Genomic DNA, 23,598 nt, shown 5'->3' on the forward strand with positions numbered 1-23,598 from the left:
TTGCAGCAGCTTCCCTTGGATGAAACAGGCTGGCCTGGCATTTTCAGCTTTTTTCCAACTGATGCATAGTGCGAACAAGTTCAGGGTTCAAGCTCCATTGGCTTTTCATGGTCCATAGTTGGGGACTCCACATGGTCTTTATGGGTGCTGCTTGTTCCATGTACAAGGTCCTTGCTGATAGCGAGCACAGGCATCTACACTGCCTTCCCTCAGAGAAGATAAGACAGGAATCTCCTGGGCAGTTTTTTAGTTTTTTTTGTTTGTTTGTTTGTTTGTTTTTGTTTTTGTAACCAATACCCCACCACGAAATTGTTGTAAGAACATGTCTGTAGTTAGAATTTCTACTGTTGTGTAAAACACCGTAATGAAAAGCAACTTGGGGAGGAAAGGATTTTTTTCAACCTGACATCACATTTTTTTCGACATCACAGTCCATCACTGGAGTCCAGAGGCAAGAGCTGATGCAGAGGCCATGGAGGGATGCTGCTTACTGGCTTGTTCCTCATGGCTTGCTCAGCCTGCTTTCTTATAGAACCCAGGACACCAGCATAGAGGTGGCACTGCCCATCATGAGCTAGGATCTCCCATATCAATGATTAGTCAAGAAAATGCACCACAGGCTTGCCCATAAGCCAGTCTGGTGGGAGCATTTTCTCAATTGAGTTTCCTTTTTTCCAAAATGACTCTAGCTGTGGTAAGTTGACATAAAACTAAGCAGCACAAAGAAAAAAAGGTTTATTTCACTTCACAGTTCCTTATCACAGTTTGTCGTTGGAAAAAGTCAGGGCAGAACCTAGAGGTGGGAACTAAAGCAGAAAGAAGCCCATAGTGGAAGGCTGCTGGCTTCTTCCCTCATGCCTTGCTCGACCTGCTCAGTCTGCTTTCTTTCCTGCCTCCTCCTTCTCTTCCTCCTCCCTCTCTTCCTCTTTTTCTTTCTTTGTTTTTCTCTCCCTTGAGACAGAGTCTCACTATGTAGCATTGGCTGTCCTGTAACTCCCTAGGAGACAAGCTGCCTCAAATTCATGGAGATCCTCCTGCACTCTGCCTCCCAAGTGCTGGGATTAAAGGTGTACACCACCACCTCTGGCCTATTAGCCTGATTTCTTATATCCCCAGGGCCACCTGCCGAGGGATAGCATAACCCATAATGAGATGGGTTCTCCCACTTGAGTCACTAAGAAAGTGCCCCACTGGCCTGCCCACAGGCCACTCTTAGGGAGGCATGTTCTTAACTGTGGTTCTCTCTTAGATATATCTAGGTTTGGGTCAAATTGACAAAAACCAAGCAGCACCTCTGTTACAGCAGTTGCCCCCCTGAATGACGCATGCGAGCGATAGGCAGTAACACTATTCTCAGGAGGCCAGGCACTCTGCTAGATGAGAATTCTGCCACCAGTGTCAGGAGAAGGTGCTGCTGAACACAGAGCTCGGGTCTCAGAACTCCAAGCTCACGCCATAGGGAGGCTCCTTGTGAGGCTATTGTTCATGGGGACAGAGCCTGTGCTGAAACCTGGAGAATGGATAAGGAATTTTTAACAACTTATAAAGTCCCTGCACTGGCAATAGTCTATAATAGACTTTTGTTTATTAAAATCAAACCATCTTCCATCATAATTTTAAGTTACGAGTGGATGATAGAAAATGAAATCCAGTTGAATCTTCTCATTTGTTGAATGGCTGGAAATAACTTTAACTGTACAGTCTTTATGTATTTAGAGAACTTTGAAGTTTCGATACAAAACAGGTAACAACCTCTTTGTAGTCCCTCTCTTCTTGTTATTCTGAAAAAAATCTTCACACAAAGCTTTAATGAACATTAGATGTTCGAGTTCAAGAGAAGGTTGGGATTTTCCTGAGCGGACTAAGGTCACGTATGGATTTACTTACACTACTCTCATGCTTTGCTCCAGCTTTGTTTTAAAAGATAGGACTTTTTATTTTTTACTTTTTAAATACATGGGTTATGCAGGCTTTATAATATAAAAATCATTACATATTGAAATAAAACTTGAGGGCTTAGGGTATAGCCTACTGGTGTAGCTCTGCCTGTCACGTTCAAGGCCTGGGGTTAACTTTCCACCTCCCCCACCCCCACCCCAACAAAGAAAACCAAATCCGCACAGAGCAGGTAGTGCAGATGCTTAGCATAGCCCTCTGAGCCCACGTGTGTAAAGACACAGCCGTGGGCTCAGCTGTGTCGCAGGGGCAGAACTCTTGCTCACATGCACAAAACACTGCATCCCTTTCATAGTGAGAATAATGCCTCAGAGTTGGAGGGGTAGCCTTTACTCTTCTGTTTCAAAGCCTGTCTGTTTTCTGGTAGAATTCATACTGCACTGAGTGTCTGCAGGAATAGTACCAGTGTGTATTATCCTAAAATGTTCTGCTTCTTTCTGTCTTTGTGGAATTCCATAAAAAAGAATGTTGGTTTTTTGTTTGTTTTCTGAAATATGTCTTCCTTTAGCATCCCTGTAGGTGCCAACTGTAGATGTTATAGAATAAGTTTCTTTCAGAATCAAGGTGCACAGAGTGAAAATCATGGGTGTGTGTAATGAAAACGTGCCTGGTCTAAACTCATTTTTACTTTTATTAATGTTTTTGTGTTACTTTGAGATAAATTCTCTATGTTGCCCAGTCTGGCCTTGAACTCCCAGTCCTACCTGAGTGTCCTGAGTAGCAGGGGTTACAGTTGTACATCACTGCACCTGGCTTTGTTGCCCCTCTTGTTTGATTTCAGGGAAGCCTGGTTTAAGGGAAAGTATTGATAAGGTTAGTCATTAGTCTTAGTATTTTAAAAAAGAAAACTCAGTTAGAACTGGGGTTTGCTGATGAATATCACTAGGTTCTATCATAGTTTGGAAACTAAGAAAATATCGACTAATCATTTTTGAAAGTACAGTGGTCCTTGGCTTAGTAGGCTCCTTTGTTTCCAGGAACCATTCAAAGAGTTGGAGGGTAAATACTCGTAGTCTACTGCTTTCACTGACAATATCTGCCTCTTCTGTATATGACCACTTCCATAATGGACTATGTAGAGATAGCTTCTGTGCTCAGTGATCTGTCCTTCTGTCAAGCACCTCAACAGCCACATGTCTTCCTTTTGTTCACATAAGGTTGGATAACATACTGGCCAGTACACAGGCACAGCTGTGTCTCTACTTGATTTCCAATTTATAGTTAATGAAGTTTTTGTGTTGTCACTAGGGCTTCTAGCATACTAGTCTGTGATGTTGGAAATTATTATCTGAGGACTTGGTACAATGTATATTAAATATGTTTTAAAGGGCCTTTTTAAATTATTCAGTGGGGGAGGGAGCGAAGGAGAGGAGAGGGAGAGAGGAGGGTCTCTGTGACCTCCGTGACCCGTAGAGTAACAGTCTGTGAGAGGCGAAAAGAAGACAGTTCTGTTCAAAGTGACTCAGTACCTGGTGTTCAAACTCCTGAGTAGTTTATTTTAGGTGTATTTAAGCAGCACAATTTGGTGAAAACTTTGCTGGTGATCAATAACTCAATTCCATGTGCACAATTAAGCATACATAAATCTTGAGGAACAAAGTAAACTAAAGATCAGACAGGACTGCATTAAAACCACATATGACACTTTCTATAAAGATAGGATTGATAGATTGAGGGAAAAGCTCCTGGTAAGAGCTGAGGAGGATCCAGTATGGCCACACAGACAGCACAAAGGTCACCAGGCTATTAATTCTGTCAGCTGTCAGCCTTCTGGGCAGACAACAGGTTGTGCATCCCTTCCTTTGAAGGAAGTGTATGTTTGACCTTCCTTTTAAGAAATCCTGTGTGTTTAACCTTCCTGGTTCTCCTAGGCTTTTCTGTGAGCACAAGAACCTTTTTGCCTCTTACAGTGTGGATGTGCACATAGAGGAACCTGAAAACAATTTGCACAAGTTGGTCACCTGTGGGTCCTAGAGACCTGACTCAGGCTGTATATGGCAGGCGTCCTTATTTGCTGCACCATTGGTAGCCCCTGTCTTCAGGTCTAACAGCGACTGGAGGAATAGCTTATCGGCAGAACTCTTATCCGGTGTGTGTAAATCCCCTGGGTTCAATTTCTTGAACATTAGAAAATAAGGAAAGTTTAACAATAAGCTCTCACAGCAGGCAGGAGGTTCCCTTCCTCCACTGCACCCCTGAGCATTAATGTTATGACATTTAAGATGTGACAGCTGTAGTCTCCCAGTCCTGGCAGGGTACGGGTCGCTGTCATTGAAAGGGAAGAGAGGATTCCCGTGCTGTGTGTTTGTTGTGTAGGGTTTGCAGAACTGCCAAGGTAGGAGTTTGGCATTTGCAGGGCTGGAGAGATGGCTCAGTGCACTGGAGGCTCTTGCCAAGGACCCAGACTCAGTTCTCAGCACCCACTGGAGGCCCAACAGTCTGTAACCAGGGAATCTGATGCCCGCTTTTGGCCCCTGTGGGTGCCATGGACCCATGTGATACACATCTATACATGCAGGCAAAGCACTCACACACATAGAATAAAAATAAATCATATTAAGTTTAGCATATGGAAAAGTGACCTGTCTCTAGACTGAAAGGCCTGTGAAATTATTGATGGCTATTTTTGGCCATCAGTACTATAACAGCTAAATGACACTGTATAAAGGAATTTTATTAAAGGCCAATTAGAGGAAGAAAAGGCGAATGTTTGTAGTGAAGGTGTCGGGAGAGTCACGGGGTTGTTCGCTGTACTAGTATCACTTATTAGTCAAAGTCATAGTTTGGCAAAAAGATGTCATAGAAGTTCCTAGTTTATTTTCCTTCCATAAAGTGTGTTTGTTTGTTTGTTTGTTTGTTTGTTTGAAATAAGAACTTGGGGCTGCATACATAGCTCAGTGGTAGAGCTTGGGCCCTGGGTTTAATCTGCAGCACCACTTTGGGGGCAGGAGAGGGGAGCCACTTTGAGCAAGAACAGCGACATATATCTTGACATTATTTTCTCTTGACCTGAAGTTCCTTGTAAGGCACGCAGCTCATAGGACTGAACATTGCTTGGCTGTTGTTTAACCCTCTTTCTTTAAGCTCACATTTCCAGTCTGAAAGAATATACATTCATAATTGTCTAAGCTGAGAAGCTGAAGTCCTGACAGAACTTTATGTGTCCTAACCATGTCCTTCTCTCTTCTTACATCATCGACTCCATTTGTTCCATTTGACTCCAGTAAGTCCACTGCTACTCTGAAACCTTTAAATTGGCCATTTTCTTGTCTGGAGTATGTATGCCCTCCCAACTTCTATCTACGTGGTTTATTTGCTTCATTCAGGGCTCTGCCAAAATAGATTCTTTAAGTAAAGTCTAACTCCACCGCTGCTCCAGTCCCTTGACCTTTTTCCTTCCTGTGCTACTTACTACATTTTAAATACATGTTTTTCCCTCTCACCTCCTTCCCCACTCTGATGAGAGCAAACTTTAGAAGAGCAGCAGTTACTGCCCCCACACTCACAACACCTCAGTGCCTAGAACAGTGCCAAACGACATAGTAGTAAATATTTGTTATCAGTGACCTTTTTCCCATTTAGAAATGTCAGATTCCTCCAGTTCTTGAACAGTATCCAGCAAGACCAACTCTTCATCTTAGCAGGGTCTCCCCTATAATCTCTGCCTGTTGCTTGGTAGTCCAACAGCCATTTGTGGAGGGGAGGTAATCCTAAACCTAAATTTAATCTCAGACCATCACAGGTTCCTGTCCGTGGGAGGGAACAGGAAAGGGTGTACATGGATACATCCCAAGATTGGAGGTGAGGAGACAAATAGAACATCTTCTAACATTTGGAGAAGTTCTGTGTCACTAACCTACGCCTATACACCTTCAGAATAAAATCGCACTGCCAGCCCTAAGTTATTTATGATGTAAGAGCTCAAGACTACCTTTATTAGTGTTTCTAGGGTAAATCTCGAAGCTCAAGCTCAGAGTAAATAAAAAAGTTCAAGGATTCTTTCTAAGTGCCTTAGAAAAACCAGAGTGATCATTTCTTATACCGGCAGGAAATACAACTAAACAAGACATTTTCACTGAGAGACTAAAATGTAGCTTGCTTGCCTTTCATAACCCAAATAAAGGCAAAGAAGTCTGTGAAAGAGACAATGCACAGAGAGGTGGAAGGACATTGAATAGAAAGTTAAGATGGGCATGATAGCTCTTGTCTGTAATCCCAGCACTGAGAAGGTGGAAATGAGAGGACCACCGAGAGGCCAGCCTGGACTACCTACTCAAACCCCACCTCTAAAACCAAATCAAGGTAAAATGACACAGTTGTTCACTTTACCTGCTCCTTCATTTATTTGCTTTAAGGACAATTTGCTTGTAAGGATTTCAGAGCTGGGCATGGTGGCACATACCTTTAATCCTAGCACTTGGGGAACAGAGATCGGTGGATCACCATAAGTTTGAAGCTGGCCTGGTCTACATAGTGAGTTCCAGGCCAGTTAGGGATGCATAGAAAAGAAAACCGTTTCTTCAGATAATGATCAAACAGTCTACCTTTTGCCTTTAAAAGAAAAATTCTGATTCTAGGTTTGTCTTTGTATGTAATCAGAAAGTTTACACTAGTAAGGAAAAATAGGTATGATTATAAATTAAGAGATATGGGGTACAAAGGTTGAAATTCCTAAGCTGAACTTCAGTTTGGGAATGAATTGTCACCTAGCTGGCTGTTCTTACACTACAGATAGTGTTGGGACTTTGAGGGTTAGTTTAGCCTGTCTCCTGCTGTTCAGAGAGCTTCTGTAAAGGCTATAGGTAGGCTACTTGGATCTGATTTAAATTGCAATAAGAATTACAGAACTTGGCTAGAGAGACAGCTCAGTGATTAAGAGTGCTTGCCCTGCTTCTTCAGAGAACCAAAGTTTGGTTTCTAGGACCTAAACCAGGAGGCTTACAACTATCTGTAACTCCAGCTCCAGGACATCTGACACTCTTCCATGCCCTACAGGCACCTGTATGCATGTGTGCATGTACACATAAGTAAAACTTAAAGATAAATCTTTAAGAGTTGTAGAACTTGATTGTAGTAGTTCTAATGGTCCTGTGCTTTGGGCTTCTTTCATAGATAGACTTGGATTCATTCTTGTGTGCCTCTACCCAAGTCAGAATTCTGACAGTTTAATCTCTCATTGAAACCAATATCTGTCTGCTTTACAACCTTAATCTACTCCTTGACATTTTTGGAATCTAATCTAACCCATGGTCTAAATGACTTGAGAACTTTTGAGACTAGATTAAGAAGCTCTCCTGGCAGAAAGAGAACTTATAGAAGACACATTTCTGTTTTTATCTCCTCTCAAAACCTAAAAAGAGATTGGCTCCTGAGAATTTGTTGTATTTTTAAAGTCCAGTAATAATTTGTCCACTGGAGAATTTTGAGTTCTAGGAGTTATGAAAGAGGAGGTACGTATTCAAAGCTTCCATTTCTGTCAAAACTATAGGCACTGAAGTGCATGTCATTGCCCATAGGGGCTTTTACCTAGGGACCTGGAACACTGTTTCTGTCAGGAGAGGAAGCCGACATACTTGCCCTGTGTAGGGTTCCTGTTCACATACTCTTGACAGTGGATAACACCCCACCATCTCCAGAGAACCAACAAGGAGAGCCTTTAACTAGGACACCCAGCAGTTTGGTTTGAGCCCTGCTCGGCTCACATGAGTTCTCCTCACCTAGCAGATGGTCAAAGAAAGAATAGAACGAGAACTGTCTGCAGATCAGCATTGGACTAGAGATTAATTAGAATTTGATGAGAAGTAAACTGCTCTTTTCTGTACAGACTTTCGTGTTTCTGCTATGTTTTTCATTGTGCCTAGATACTGTCAGATGAGGCAGATAGCTCTGCTTCATCAGGATATCTCTGAGGATCTCCCATAATTGATTGGTCAACAGGCCTTGAAATGGAAGGCAATATTTAAACTTTAGGCAGACGATAATTTTGGCATTAATTATGAAGAAAGCTGTAGGTCAATTGAACTCCTGCAGCTAACAGAAAGGGCCGTTTCTGCCCGAGCCTCAGATGCTGCACCTCACACTTAGAGTCTGTGCCATTAAAAACCTGTCACTCTGAGCCATTCCCCTAGGATCTGTTGACTAGGTTGTGGGGTGCTTTAAAAACACGTCTGAATCATCACTCCTCAGAGAACTGGAGATGGTTGGCGTCACTGCTCGGTCCTAACTTGGACTGGTCTGCAAATAATCTCTCCAAAAGCTAAATGCAGAAAAGGAATAAAAAGAAATTATTCTCCAGAGACTCGGAAAGGTCACTTGTGACGTCACAGAGTAAATAAGATACTCTGGAAGGTGAGCCCTATACTGCTCACTTGGTTTTGGTTTTGATTGTGTCTGTACCTTCTTTGGTTACCTGTGGTGAGGGGTGTGGTAAGAGGCCTCATCTGCCAGAGTTCAGACTGAGTTCATTTCAGACCTTTTTATAGTGCTTTTAAATACACTGGAACACAGTTAGAATATTAATTTAGCCTGTTCTTCTCCAGCTGTGCCGCCATAAAGAGGCTGCAGCTACTGCAGTAGGCTTCCTATACTAGGAAAAGAAAGTAATTGTGGGGTACAGGCTGACGCTGACAGGCTACTCTTTCCCCAGCAGCCCCTGAAAGTAACTTTAAAAAACATTATTATTGTTATTAAGCATTTTTAGCTCACTTTTGTGCTTCAGAGAGCCTTGTAATAATCCTGTCTATTTACTCTTCCTGTTGATGTCCTGAGAAGGAAGCAGGTTCATAGTGCTGTGGCCACATGTTGCACATGGTATATGCCAGAGCAGCAGGCAGCCCTCTCCTTGTACCATCTGTGATCTGCTTTGGGAAGTCTTAGGGCTGAAGCTGAAGCAGGCATACTATTCCTTTGTTCAGTGAATCCATTTTTCATTTTTGTTTGGGAGTGTGGTTATTGTGAGTCTTATACTCTTTGAACGGCATTAATTTTTCATCATGCATATTTACATAGGTGAAATGAACATTAACTGCTTATGAGCTAGATAGTGATATTTTCAATCTGTGTCTTGTTTTTTTAAGGCATGGTCTTGCTGTGTAGCCCAAGCTGGCCTCTGGCCTTGTACTCCTGCTCCCAGCTCTTGAGGACTGAGATTATCGGCATTTCCATTATATCTGCTTTTGACATTTTGGAACTGGATCTTGCTATCTTTCTATTCGGTCTATAGTGGCCTCATACTTACCATACTCTTTTCCCAGTACCTGGGATTATAAGCATGTGCCAACATACATAGAGATAACTTTCTGTTTTTATTTGTATCTATTTTTTATGCCAGTTTCAACTCACTCAACTTTAAGAACCACCAATCGGCCTTGCTAAGGGTACTTGACTTTTGTTGTTGTTTTATTTTTTGAGACAGGGTCTTTCTATGTAGCCCTGGTTGTTCTGGAACTTGCTATGTTGACCATTCCCTACCTTTGTCTCCTGAGTTCTAGGATTAAAGGTGTGTATCACCATGCCTAGCACTGAGGATACTTAAAGCTAAAGCCTATACAATGAAAGTACTTAGGAGCCAGAAACAAGCAGATAGATCTCTCTGAGTTCAAGGTCAATAAGTCTCAGGCCAGGCAAGGTTATACAGTGAGAGAATGCCTTAAAGACAGACATGGATGGATGGGTGGGTGGATGGATGGATGGATGGATGGATGGATGGATGGATGGATGGATGGATAGATGGATAGAGGGACAGACGGATGGATGAATGGATGGACGGACACCTTAGAGGTAAAAGAAGATACATATTTTCATATTAAAACATATACATGTATTATGAAATTAATTCAATAGAACTTCAAAGGAATTGCATCCTTATCATAGGCTAATTCATATTAAAATAATTTTTACCTTTCCTATTTTCTCCTAGTAAGCATGCATGCTTTACCCCTCTGTTAAGGAGCATACACTAGGAGGCTGAAAAGTGCTCTATTTGCAGAGCCTTTAAACTAAGTTCATATCTTGTCTAAACCAAAAGGGGGTCAAAAAGCTTTGAGTAGAGGGGTAGACATTAGCTCAGCAGTTGAAAGCCCTTGCTGCACGTGTGGAGGACCTGAGTTCAGCACCCACATCTGGCAGCTCACAACTGCATCTCATAAGTGTAACTGCCTCTACCAGGGGATTGGGCACCTGTTCTAATGTGTCACGTGCTTGCACACACACACACACACACACACACACACACACACACACACACTTATACACACACACACATACTTTTTTTTTGTTAAATGATGATAATTTTTATAATCATTCTTACATAGTACCTACCCAACAACACTCCTATGAATATGGGTACTAGAAAACATAGTAAACAAAAGACAAAAATTCCTTCAAATAATCCATGCTTTCCTTAGAGGGGTACGACCAAGCCAACAAATAAAGTTAAAAAGAGAATAAAAAGCATATGGGACAAGAAAGAGGACAGTGAAAAAAGTCAGCTAAAGCAAGGATCTATCTGTGGCTCCTGGGGCTGTACAGGGATGTATCATAATACTTGGTCTGGAAGACCTGCCTCCCTAAGATTAACCGTGATGAGAGCAGAGCTGGGAGGAGGCAGTCAACCATGCAGATGTCAGGAGGAAGAGTGTTCCACAGAAGAAACAGCAAGGGCAAAAGCACAGAATTAGATGTGTGCCCTGTGCAAAGAACAGCCCTTATCTGGAACTGCCAAGAGGAGCCGTCACCGCATGAGTGGAGAGCACATTATAGGCAGTTCATTCTGAATGAGATGGGACCAGTGAAGGTTTGCACAGAGAAGTACTTGCCGGACAGTGTATGTTTTAATATCCTTCTGGCTACTGTGTTGAGAATAAACTGGAGAAGGTAAATAAACGTGTGAAGGGGAGTTGCAGGTGGATGGGTGGAGACACAAGCAGAAATAGGAAGATGCTAAAAGGTTCTGTATTTTATATATTGAGTTTGAAATGATAGCAGGGGCAGGAGAAAGAGAGAGCTCAGTGTTAAAGAGTAAGGTATGCTCTTTCAGAAAACCCAAGTTTGATTCCCAACACCCATGTTAAGTGGCTTACAAGCTCCTGTAACTCCAGTGCCTCTGGCCATTATGAGCACACACACAAATGTGCACAAAACCACACACAGATACACATATGTACATAGTGTTTTAAATTTATCTTTCAAAACAATGATAACATGAAGATGGGCTTGAGTGTGATCCCAGCACAATTAGCCCCCCTACCACCATCATCTTATAGAAAGGTTTTGTTTTATTTTGTTTAAATTTTAATGGATTATACCTGTCTCTGTAGGAGTCAGAGACAGAAGGATCTGAGCCACATGAGATGTGTCTTTAAAACAGTAAAGGCCTGGGGTGCAGCTCCATCTTGGAGCACTTGCCTAGCATATGAGAGGCTCTACATCCAATGTCCAACACCCTGAAGAAAAGGAAGCGGAAGAAGGGGGGAGGGGGAGAAGAAGATAGGTTCTAGGGCTTGCTCCTGAAGCAGCGCAGTACCCAACACTCAACATGGTGACCCACAACAATTTGTAACTCCAGTTCCAGGGATCCAACTCCCTCTTCTGACTTCTGCAGGCACCAGACATTACCATGGTGCACATGTGTGCAGGTGAATAATCTCAAAGAAGAGACAGGCTCTGTTTACACTCAAAGATGGTTGGCATATCCATGGGCATTTAGCTTGCTCTTTTGTTTATTTGGTTGGTTTTTTTATTTTTATTTTATTTGATTGATTGATTGATTGATTGATTGATTGATTGAGATAGGACACACACACACACACACACACACACACACACACACACACACACACACACACACACACTTGGCTGGCCTGAAACTGACTATGTGGACCAGGCTGACCTCAGACTCAGAGATCTATCTGCCTCTGCCTCCCAGATGCTGGGATTAAAGATGTGTCTCACCATGCCTGGCTAGTATCTAGCATCCTTTAGATATAGTCTACTACCTTAAAGTGCTAGATAATATTTTGGTTCTGATTTCAAACTTAAAAAATCACCACCATCTAACTTGGACTCCTACACCTCACCCTGGGCCACATTGGGAGTGTGTGTTCCTGAGAGAGCTTTGTTCTGAATATGAATGAAGTGCATAATGGAGGGGACCCAGTGAACAGACTGGCGCTGTGGTCCATCTGTGTACTGCCCTTCCCTTAAGCCCATCCAGCAAAGATTGATGGGCCCAGGCTGTGTGCTGGTCAAAGTGAAATGCCCTGTACTCTCAGCTCACTGTAGCAGTAGTGACTGTGTAAATAATAAGTTTGTATCTGCACTGTAATAGTAGTGTGTGCATTGGGTGCTGTGAGGGGGCTTTTAGGGCTTTCTGAAAATTTAAGACTGAGCTAGTCTTACAGTTAAACAAAGCTTAAGGAAAAGAATGTATCAAGCAGAAAGAACAGAATGTGAAAAGTGCAGAGCTTTGAATTTCAGTATTGGGGAACAAGAAGTAATTTGGATATGGTTGAAATGAAGGAAATAGCCGGGAGAGGTAGACAGGAGGCAGATCCAAGAGAACACTGACTCCTGAGATGAACACAGTTCTTCCCCATGGTAAGAGTTTGAAAACTGCAAAGTACAAATTTTAAAAGCTAATATAAAAGATTAAAACATTTCCCCTGAAAGTAACCTGTGCAGTTGCTCCCAAAAGATGTTCCCTTACCAAGCCACAGTTGAAAGAGGCATTTACCTTAAGCAGACAGTTTGCCAGTAAGCCCTTTAAAACTCTGATTCCTATGGAGCGTAATAGTAATAGTAAAATCTTGTGTGATCTAATGTGGGTATCCTTAATTACTTTAAAAAAAAGTCAATAAAAAATCAAAAGAAATGGAGATGGTGAAAGCAGTTTCTTGGTGTCTTATGTTCCTCATAGTGCTTGTGAGTTAGCATTCTGTGTGCTTAGCAAACACAAACTCTTCTTTATGACAGCCCCGGGAATAATGCCTCTGATCTCTTTGTAGACAGGAAATTAATCTGAGTACTACTTGCCCCTAAGTCACACAGCAAGCACATGTCAAAGTTAGAATTCGAAGTCAGTAGTTCTGGCTCCCAAGACTCTGCCAGCACTGTCTGCTGCCTTTGATTAGAGGCAGAATACTTCACATTCTAGAGCAGACATTTTGGGGCAGTCTTCAGGGAAGAAGAAAACCCTGTAATGTGTATCACAGTGTCAGGGGGTTCCTGGCTTTTTTAGGAGGTCCAGATTTAGCTGGCCAAATTCCAGGAACATTTTGTGGACTTTTATTGCAGTCAGACTTTGATGGAACAGGCATCTCAGAAAGACAAATGTTTATGGACTCACTCGGGCTTCTTAGAAGGTACTGCTGTAAATTAGTGGTCATTCTAGACACAGTTTCCAGATGGAGAAGTTGTAATTCTTTCATATAGAGCAGATCCCTAGTGTCCATTGTGAAAAACCTGTCCGGATGGTTCTGATAAAAGCTTTAGTTAAGACCCACTATCCCTGTGGAGATAAGCATCTTATTTTCTCTATTTTTAGTTCCTTCACAAAAGCTTGGAATGGAGTGAGTACCAGTAAATGTTTAAACTGATGGCACGTTGTGAGAGCTGACTGCTTTGTATTCCGAATGAGGGTAATGACAATCATTAGTATTCCCGAAACCCTCGGTGGCCAGCCAATTCCATTTCCCCAAGTCTCAATTGGAAATGTCCTTCACAGAGCCAGGCACTGCCTTGAGACCTAACGTGAACAGTGTCCTTTTCTCAAATTCTTCTGCTGAGAGTCGGGTGGATTAAAGTTTAGCTCTCTTCTAGAAGCCCATGGCTGCTCAGCGGTGCTGTTCAGCGGTGCTGTAAGAGCCTTACGTCCCTTTCCTGACATTCCTTACCCTGCTTTAACCTACCAGTCTCTGAGAACCAGGCTGTGTGCTGAAGGTCAGAGACTTCTGGGCTTGGGGATTGTAAGGTCAGAAGAACAGCTCAATAAGAAAGTAATTGAAGGAGTTTTGAGAGACCAGAGAGACTGTTATCAAGGAGGCACACCCAGGAAATGGGGAGGAAGCAAAGGTGCTAGTTACCTTCAGAAAAGGAGCTGGTGAGAAATTGGGGACTGCAAACGAGTTTCCTCCATCACATAGTCGCAGTTTTGATGAAGAGACAGGTACCTAGTTTGGATAGGAAAGAAGGGATGATGGGTGATCAGTGCCCCTCCGTCTGCCCCATCAGAGAAGCTTTGTGCAGTACATGGGAATTAGGACAGAGAGCCACAACCGGAATGGTGGGCAGAACGAGAGAGAGGCTTTGGAGCACTGAGTCCTAAATGGGATGTCTCCATCAAATCCCATCCCTGAAGATCAGGGGTCTATGTAGAAGAGGATTACAGTTGTAAAATCCAGCGCTAGTGGGTGACTAGGGAACGGTATCTTCCAGATACTAAGGACTGGTGCATGCATGAACTCAAAGGATGTGGCATCATGCACAAGACCTGCACAGGTTCAAGCCATTACAGGTCCCAGCACTTGAGGGTAAATGAACCAGAGTTCTTCTCCCAGCCAAAAGGCTGTTTGCAAAGGGCAAACTCAGTTTTCTCCAGGGGAATGCCATTGGCTATATCAGCCACACTCCAAGGCAGGCCCATGCTCAGGAGTAGTCAGTGAACATACAACTCTGGTATTTTTGTGGGCTTTTGTTGCATTTTGCTTTGTTTGGCTTTTTGTGTGTATGTGAGTGGGTGGGGCCTTATTGGTCTTTTGCTTATTTGTTTTGATTTTCATTTTTGTGAGGTTTTGTGTTTCTTGGCTTTTTTATTTTTGTTTCTTGTTTGTTGTTTCTGTTTCGTTTTTTGAAAGAGAAGTTGGGTAGGTAGGGAGGTTGGAAGGCTCTAGATACACACTTTTTTTTTAGCTTTACTTTCTTGTTTGTTTAGTCTTGTCTTTTGAAATAGGGTCTCTGTAATACCGGTTGGCTTGAACTCACATCATCCCTTCTGCATCAGCCACTTCTACTGGTTTCTTTTACTTTTTAAGAGCAAAGTGAGAAGGAAGTAGGCTTGGATAGTGATCATAGACCTCGCCCAGAGGAACACTTTCCTACAGTACAGGGACCGTGGTGAGGAAGTCATAGGTGGCAGAGCGCAGCGGAGTATTGGAGGAGCAGCTCCCTCTCTTCCCACCTTCCATGCCCTGGACCCTGCTGTAGGACTGCCTGTTCCCCCACACTTTCATTATTGTTGTCTCCCAAACGAAGTATCTGCAGTGAGACCATAGCCCAGCAGTTCGTGTTGTGGGAAGAAAGCTCATCTGTTGCCTTTAGTGCTTTTCCTTAGAACCACCAGGTTTACCAGTGCTCGAGCCTGCATTGTGCTAGGACCTGGGAAGTAGGCTTATCAAACCCATCTCTTGGAAAAGTTAAGAGGCATCTGTGGCCTCTAGTTTTTGTGGAAAAAAAGAAAAAAACATAACGGAGATTGATTTGAACACAGACAAACTTGAGTTTGAATCTTGGTGTAGTCTTTATGACCTGGGTGTTCCTTTTCCCTCCTTTAGTTTCCTTATCTATAAAACCAGAAGGGAATGATGCCTGCTTTGTTAGAATAGTTATGAAAAAGAACAGAAATGTTATGCAGAGGAGGCTGGAGGACCTGAATTTCATCCTTAGAACCTATGTAGAAATTCAAGATGTGGCGCATGCATCACGCAAATGGAGACCGGGTAGCCTAATTGGTGAGTTCTAGACCAGTGAAAGACCCTGTCTCAGAGGAGGTAGACAGGGCTTAGAGTATGATACCCAAAAGATGCCCTCTGACCTCTGCATAGTCATCATAGTTTCCATGTGCACCCGGAATCACTCAAGAATTTCAAGTTTTTTTTAAAGTTGAAAAGACACTACTACAGAGCTTATCGTTTGTCTAGAGCAGTGGTTCTCGGCCTTCCTAACACTGCAACCCTTTAATACAGTTCCTCATGACCCCTACCATAAAAATGTTTTCGTTGCTACTTCAGAACTGTTACTTTGCTACTGTTATGAATAGATGTAAAACCCTGTGAAAGGGTCCTTCAGCCGCCACAGGGGTGGAGACTACAGGTTGAGGATCACTGGTCCTAGAGGGTATGCCACAGATGGGCTTCCTGGAGACATTTCTCACAAGTAGTCACAGTTATATGTTGGTGAGTGGGGAGGGGTGTGCTTTGCAGTCTGTGGGCTGCTGTGTATTGATTGGGAGGCCTGCACTGGCTGACATAGGAAGCAGATTTCTAGACACACACCTGTTCTCTCCTCCTACCCGGCTCCTCATTGATGTCCACATTTTTCCACTTTGCTTTCCTGCCAGGTGGCTGTTAAAAACAATATTGATGTCTTCTACTTCAGCTGCCTCATCCCACTCAATGTGCTTTTTGTAGAAGATGGCAAAATGGGTAAGTGTGTCCTCCTGTCCTGCTAAATATACCTGCGGCCATCATCCGAATGGTAGGCACAGCATAGCCCTAGAAGTACAGACCATTGTGAAATTTAAAATGAGATCAGTACATTGTAGTACCCCAATAAATAGTTGATCATTGGTCATTTGTGGGTCACTGTTCTTACTCTGCTACCCCAAATTTCAGTACTGCTCACTTAGCTGACTGACTCAACCACCTCACCCAAACACAAGATGAGAGGGTCAGCTTCACCATGTATTATCTGTCTGGTGGTAGGCAAGATGCTCATTAGACTTTGTGTTTTAGTTTCTACATTTGCAAAATGGAAGTCGTTTTTATAATGAGTTAGTGAGATGGTATGTACATTTAGCACTTAGTCTACACTGTTTATACTAAGTTAAGTATTCAGTAGTTTGTAGTATCCATTAGTCTCCTATACTACCCAAGATAGCTATTGACTTTCCCTTTCCTTACTTAAGAAACCACCATCCATCCATGACACCTACTACCAGCACTTGAGGCAAAGGTAGGCGGGTCTCTGAGTTTGAGGCCAGCCCGGTCCACAGAGTGAGTTCCAGACAGCCAGACTACACAGAGAGACCCTGCTCGAAAAACAGAAAGAAAGAAAAGGAAGGAAGGAAAGAGAATAAAGAAAGGAAAGAAGGGAGGAAAAGAAAGAAAGAGAAGGAAGGAAAGAAAATAAAGGAAAAGAAAGGAAAGGAAATGTGCCCAAAGTCAGCCCTAGGAATATAAAGAGCCAAAACCAAACTCTTTCCTGCAAACTTCCAGTGTGTATCTGTCCAATTCAGAAAGGCCTAGTGTGCATCACTTCCTTCAATCCTAGCCCGCTCCTAGCATGTCAGAGGGAACTGGTGGAAGGCATCAGGAGACAGTACTGACGCATCGCCCTTCTCCCTTCCCACATAGAACGCCAGGTCTTCCTTGCGACGTGGAAGGATATTCCCAATGAAAATGAGCTCCAATTTCAGATTAAGGAGTGTCATTTAAACGCTGGTAAGTAGTGGCTGTGCATTCACTCTCAGCTTTAGTGAAATTAAATATTTAAACTTCTTCCTGTGCCTACTTCTTTCTCACATTTAACATGGTTATGGTGGATTGCATGTTAAATGCATTACTTGCAAATCTCTGAGGTACACACCTGTAGTCTAACAACTTAGGCTGAGGCATGAGAATTACAAGTTCCAGGCCAGTTTTGCCTGTATAATGAGCCCATCTCTTTAAAACACACACACAAACAGGCGCACGCACACATACACACACACATACACATACACACACACACACACACACACACACACACCATGCACACACACACACACCATGCACACACACACACACCATGCACACACACACACACACACACACACACACACACACACGCGCGCGCGGTGGTACATGCCTTTAATCCCAGCACTTGAGTCAGAGACAGGTAATCTCTGTGAGTTCTAATCCAGCTTTTAAGTCTACATAGTAAGTCCCAGGCTAACAAGCATTGTTCATTGTTCTCTCTCAATACAAAGGAAAAAAAAGAAAGAAATGGGATATTTTGATGTAAGGCACTAAATTACTTACAGGCTACAAGAACTAATAAATTAAAAAATAAAATGAGCAAATGAATAAACTAGCCCTAACTTACACAAAAACCTCTTAGCATCACAAAATGTAGAAAAATATGAAACAGCCATAAGCCATAACTGACCCATGTACTTCACTCGTCCTTCCATACTAGACGTAACCGTCAGTCATATTACTTAAAAATCCTCAGCACCAAGTAATTGAAGTGATAAATTAAGACTTGAGAAGACTAGTCCATCTCTTGTATCTGCATTTGGCTTTGGAGGAAATGCTGTAGTTAGAATTCCATTTATAAATGAAGTACATATTGTGGTTGATAAGAGCCTAGCTGATAACCTTTATTGTTACTCCCTTTCATCTGCTTTCATATAATACTAACCTTTTTAATCAGCATTCATTCCAAAACCACTTTGTAGTTAATTTTGTAGCTATAGTAAAATGGGAAAAGGTAACCTAAGAGGAGAGAGAGCAGTGCTGACCTTCAGTCTTTCTTTCCCTTTCTCATTTACCCCTGAGCCCTCCTCCCCTCACCCCCCACCCTGAATAGTGATGGGCCTCCTCATGGGTTTTCTGGGGGCTGCCATTCTCTGTTGTGGCTGGAGCAGAGCACTGGAGAGAGGAGGCAGTACACAGTACAGAGAAGAAAAGAGCTCTCATGTCCTCTCACCGCAACTTTCTGTACTTCATTTTACTTTTTGGGTCTCTGTGTTGTTTCTCTTCTGTATTCAGACAGACTTTTGCATGTAGGGCTTTTGAAACCCAACTGTGGGGGCAAAAAAGAGATCCAACTCGATGGTTATCTATCTTCCTGTGCTGGCTCTTAAATTCGCTGATCCAGTCGGGCCTCCCGAGACAGACAGGAGGCTAAATGCTTGCTTGCAGCCTCAGACATAAAAGACAGACCGCCTGGCATCCTTTAAGGATAAATGCTTTAGACAGAGCTTGCCTGTGGTGGGGTTACCTCACATCTTCTCCACCCCTGGAAAGGGGTTTGAGAGAGACTCTTACAGTTTCTGTTCCTATTAATGAGCTGATTGTCTTCATCTCGTGAGTTTCAGTTGGCCAGTGATACTCTCTGTCTCTTCCTCTGAAGTTCACTGGTCAGTTAACGGTGAACTGCATTTGGTGAGCACAGCTTTCCACAGAACGGACCATTGCTCTGGAAGTGGAAAGCCTCACCTGTAGAGTTCGTGTGCTGGTGCCAAATCCAGTGTGTGCCCCATGAGAGAGTCAACTTTGTACCTCATTGTGCCGGAGACTTGCCCTGGGCTAACCACCATCCTGTGCCAGTTGATCCAACAGTGCATACCTGAGAATACCTGTTAATTAATGAAAGGTGGGGAAGTTTCCCTATAGTAATTAAAGTTAGAAAATGCAGCATATGGCATGTCTCTGTGTAGTCACACACTGAAAGCTCTGATAAGTCCCACATTAGAAAAACCTGTCTGACTCAGTGTTGAATGAACTTCCTGGCTTGTAAGAACTACAGACCGCAAGTGCTCACAGCTAACATCCAGTGGAACACCCGTCCTTTCCTCAGAGAGTAGGAGATAGCCAGACACAGTTTTGGTTTCAGGGATCTTGTGGGAAAAGGACAAAAAAGGAATTTGGTTGACCAAGGACTTTAGTCTGGCTTGCCAAAATACTAGAAAGAAAGGAATTCATACTGCGCCAAAGCATGTGGCCTTCCTCCCAGGGAGGCCGCTTCCTCTGATGTAGTTCTCACAGCTGACTCGGTTCTGAAAACCACCCTGGCCTCACGCCAGTTCCTCCTGCGCATGTGCTCCAGATGCTATTGAACTGGCTTCCTGGTGGCACACATCTTGGCAGTGGAGCACATGGAGCATAAAAACAGCCAGTTTGTCTTTTCTAGATGACCAAGGTCATTTTCCATGCCAAATCACTGCTAATTTCGCAAGACCACTTTCTTTGGCTAATCCCTTCTAACTCTTCCTTGTCTCCACCCTGAGGTATGGAGTGCCTTGGCCTTTGCATCTCCTCCCAGTCTTGAGTCTATTAGCAGGAGCCTTTGCAGGTTTGGTGCCTTCTGATTCAACACCCTGTGTCTAGCTGAGATCTAAAAATACCATCCTTTCCAGCTGATCTTCCCTAATCACAATAGCACCAACACTTAAAATAGCTCCCTGTGCTAGCAAAGACATTTGACAGATGGAAGGAACACTCTGGGCTTCAGGAAGTCACAGCCTTAAAGGACTCACCAACATAGCAGTGAGTTTTTCTGGTTGTTCTCTGAGCTTTCTAGAGAGGGGAAAACTCTGTGCAAGCCTTCATCTTACTGTAATAAAGATGTGTATGGTGTGGGTGCTGCTGCTGCTGCTGCTGCTGATTGTCATAAACACTAGAAAGGAACCAGCAAGACTCTGCTTCCCAGCAGCGAACTTCTGCAGGTGGATTTTGATGGTGGTGGTAGTGGTGGATTTTTGTTGTTGTTTTGTTTGGTATTTTTGTTGTTTTGTTTTGTTTTTAGTCAGGGTCTTACTGTGTAGCCCTGGCTTTCCTAGAGACCAGGCTAGTCTCTAACTCACAGAGACGTCTGCCTTCTGCGTGCTAGAATTAAAGGTCTGCCACCAAGCCTGGACCTCTTTAATATCTTACCTTTTAGCTGCGTGTGGGATTGTTATGGATCATGAAACACCACGTTAAGAGGTAGATACATATTGGGGTTGGGGATTTAGCTCAGTGGTAGAGCGCTTGCCTAGCAAGCATAAGGCCCTGGGTTCAGTTCCCAGCTCCTAAGGGAAAAAAAAAAAAAAAAAAGAAAAAAGAAAAAGAAAAAAAAAAAGAGGTAGATACATTTCCATCCATATCTGCAATGAGGTACTTGTGGCAAGCACTTTTACAAGCCTCTTGTTTAATTGTTTACTATGCCCAAGATCTCAGACACCTGGTACAGATCCCTACTTGTTTGGCACTGTTATAAAAGAGAGCACTTTAGGCATAGGCACTAACTGAGAGTGAGTTAGACTTCAGTTTTATTGTGGCTTTCCCATGCTCTGGAGCTCTTAATAAATGTAAGCTTTCCTAAGTGGCCCTTAACTATAGTTCTTTACCCCAAGTGATTTTCTTCAGCTGTTTTCAGCAGCATTTTTCTGAAATGCCCTTTTTAGATTGGCAGTTTTGAACTTGCTAATCAGTGCCCCAAAAGAACCCAGATACCCAGATCACAGAACCAGGTTTGTGGGAGGAAGAAAGTGAGTGAGAAGAAGTCGCATCTTGAAATACAATCATTATTCACTTTGGGACAGGTCTCAGTGTCTAACCCCTGAGCTAGCATCTTTTGTAGCCACTGAAGTATCTGACATCACACATTCTCGGAATCTCACAATTCCGAGAGACTGTCTGTCTGCCAGAGCTCAAGTATGTAAAACAAACTACCAATGATGTTTTATTAAGTCTGTTCCAGTGCGGCTGGATGCTGCCTAACGTCTGGCTCTCACTACATCTTTTCTTGCCTTAGCCTCCTGGGTGGAGGTTATGGGTATGCATCACCAGGATTTACCATCCCTGATTGCTACACTTAGAGTAAGTAGTCTTCAGCCCTTAAAACATCAAGCTCCAACCTAAAAGTATAAAATGTTTAAGGCTCGGGCCCTTGTCTGATACATTCAAGGTACTGGGTTCTGTGTGTTACACTGCAAAAATCAAATTTAGAAATAGGTCAGATGTGGTGATAAATAATAGGCTTAAAACAAATGAAATAAAAATATAAAAATTTACATACTTTGTTATAGAACCCTCCTTCTATTTGAACCTTCTGCTAGAAATCACAGTACATCCATTCAGCACAAGCAGAGCCCCGTTCCTTCCCTATCATCTGTTATACAAATGGTGAAATCATAAGTCTGCAGGCATCTGGGCCTCGATACATGAATAAAACACACGTGTGCCTTTGCAACAAGAAGACTATTCAACAAAGACACATGCCCTGCATGATTTCTGCTGCTCTGGAAAATAGGCAAGCACCTTGAAAGTTAGGAAAAGCTTTTGCAACTTAAAGCAACTCTGTGTGTGTTAAAGACAGCCCTTTCAAAAAGCATTAGCCAAACTCCAGCTGGAAATGTTGCTTAGCAACCCATTAAGTTGCAAGAGCACTTCACTGTAGGAACCAGAGTGACAGCAAGAGCTGTCTGCCCTCCCCAAGAGATGACTGACAGCAAAGAAGTATCTGCTGTGCCCCTCCCCCACCCCCACGAGATGATTGCAGAGTTTATTGAGGCTCCTTCCTCCAGCAATGTTAAATAGAAGCACTTTTTGGGTGTGGGATAAAACCACCTCTCACTATTTTATGGGTATGCTGTTTTGCCTGCTTATAAGTCTGCCCACATGCACGCCTTATGCCCTTAGAGGCCAGCAGTTCTCAACCTGTGAGTTGCAACCCCTTTGGGAGTTGAATGACCATTTACAGGAGTCACATATCAGGTATCCTGCATATCACATTTATATTGCGATTCATAAGGGTAGTAAAATTACAGTTATGAAGTAACAACAAAATAAATGGCTGGGCAGTGCTGGCTCACGCCTTTAATCCCAGCACTCCAGAGGCAGAGGCAAGTGAATCTCGAGTTTCATAGTTGGGATGTTACTACAACACAAGGAACTGTATTAAAGGGTCATAGCATTAGGAAGGTTGAGAACCACTGCCCTAGACAGTTGTGAGCTGGGAGTCAAATCCAGGTCCTCTGGCAGAGCAACCAGTGCTCTTCACTGCCACGCCATCGCTCCAGCCCTAAGTTGTACCTACTCTTCTTTGATATTCATGAAAACTTTAAAAGGCAAAAAAATTAAGTAATGACTAACCATGATTACAAATACTTAAAGAATGAGACCTTAGTACTCCCATCCCCAGCATGGCCTGGTTTGGGTGTGGAGGACATGAGTGCCTCTAACACCAGCTTTCATTCAGCAGACGCTTAGCCCTGTGACTTGAGTGGCATCTCTGTCAAGCGCCAGGTCAACACGAGATTCAAGTACGCATTTCTAGATGCTGCTAACAGGCACCCGAGGTTGCCTGTGCAGAGACGTCACCATTGGTGAAGTGAAGGCCCTCATGCTTCCTATCCTAGAGACCACACCAGACTGTACTTTTGTGAGAGAGTTTTCCCAGTTAAGGACCTAACAAAGAAGCTGTGTTTATCATCATCATCTCTAGTCCTTGTTTTGGACAGGGTTTCTCTCTCTATCCCTGGCTATCCTGGAACTCATTCTGTAGACCAGGCCTGCCTCAAACTCAGAGATCTTCCTGCCCCTGCCCCTGCCCCTGCCCCTGCCCCTGCCCCTGCCCCTGCCCCTGCCCCTGCCCCTGCCCCTGCCCCTGCCCCTGCCCCTGCCCCTGCCCCTGCCCTGCCCCTGCCCGCTGAGTACTGGGATTAAAGATACTAACACACCTAGTATATCATCTCCATTCTTTTTTTCTTTTTTCTTTTTTCCTTTTTTTCGGAGCTGGGGACCGAACCCAGAGCCTTGCGCTTGCTAGGCAAGCGTCATCTCCATTCTTAAAAAGTTTATCTGTCTCTGACACTGCACCATCTCAGGTAGAGAAATGACTGTTAATTCATTCTAAAGCTTCATGTCTCTTCAATGCTGTAGTCACAAGAACAGCAGCCTG

At 43.3% G+C, this 23,598-nt stretch overlaps 1 protein-coding gene across 19 annotated transcripts in view; it reads left to right on the forward strand.

Moving 5' to 3' along the window:
- The window catches only part of Ap2b1 (adaptor related protein complex 2 subunit beta 1), a 112,268-nt gene that overhangs the window by 80,868 nt on the left and 7,802 nt on the right, over positions 1–23,598 (forward strand). For all 19 annotated transcript variants that reach the window (XM_087569512.1, XM_087569511.1, XM_087569522.1 and 16 more), the window contains 2 exons: positions 16,289–16,373; positions 17,304–17,390. In XM_087569512.1, the coding sequence (XP_087425638.1) occupies positions 16,289–16,373; positions 17,304–17,390 (172 nt within the window). The remainder of the gene's footprint in view (positions 1–16,288; positions 16,374–17,303; positions 17,391–23,598) is intronic.

This window comes from Rattus norvegicus, chromosome 10 (genome assembly GCF_021556685.1).
Source record: "Rattus norvegicus strain SHRSP/BbbUtx chromosome 10, alternate assembly SHRSP_T2T, whole genome shotgun sequence".
In the NCBI taxonomy this organism is placed as follows: domain Eukaryota; kingdom Metazoa; phylum Chordata; class Mammalia; order Rodentia; family Muridae; genus Rattus; species Rattus norvegicus.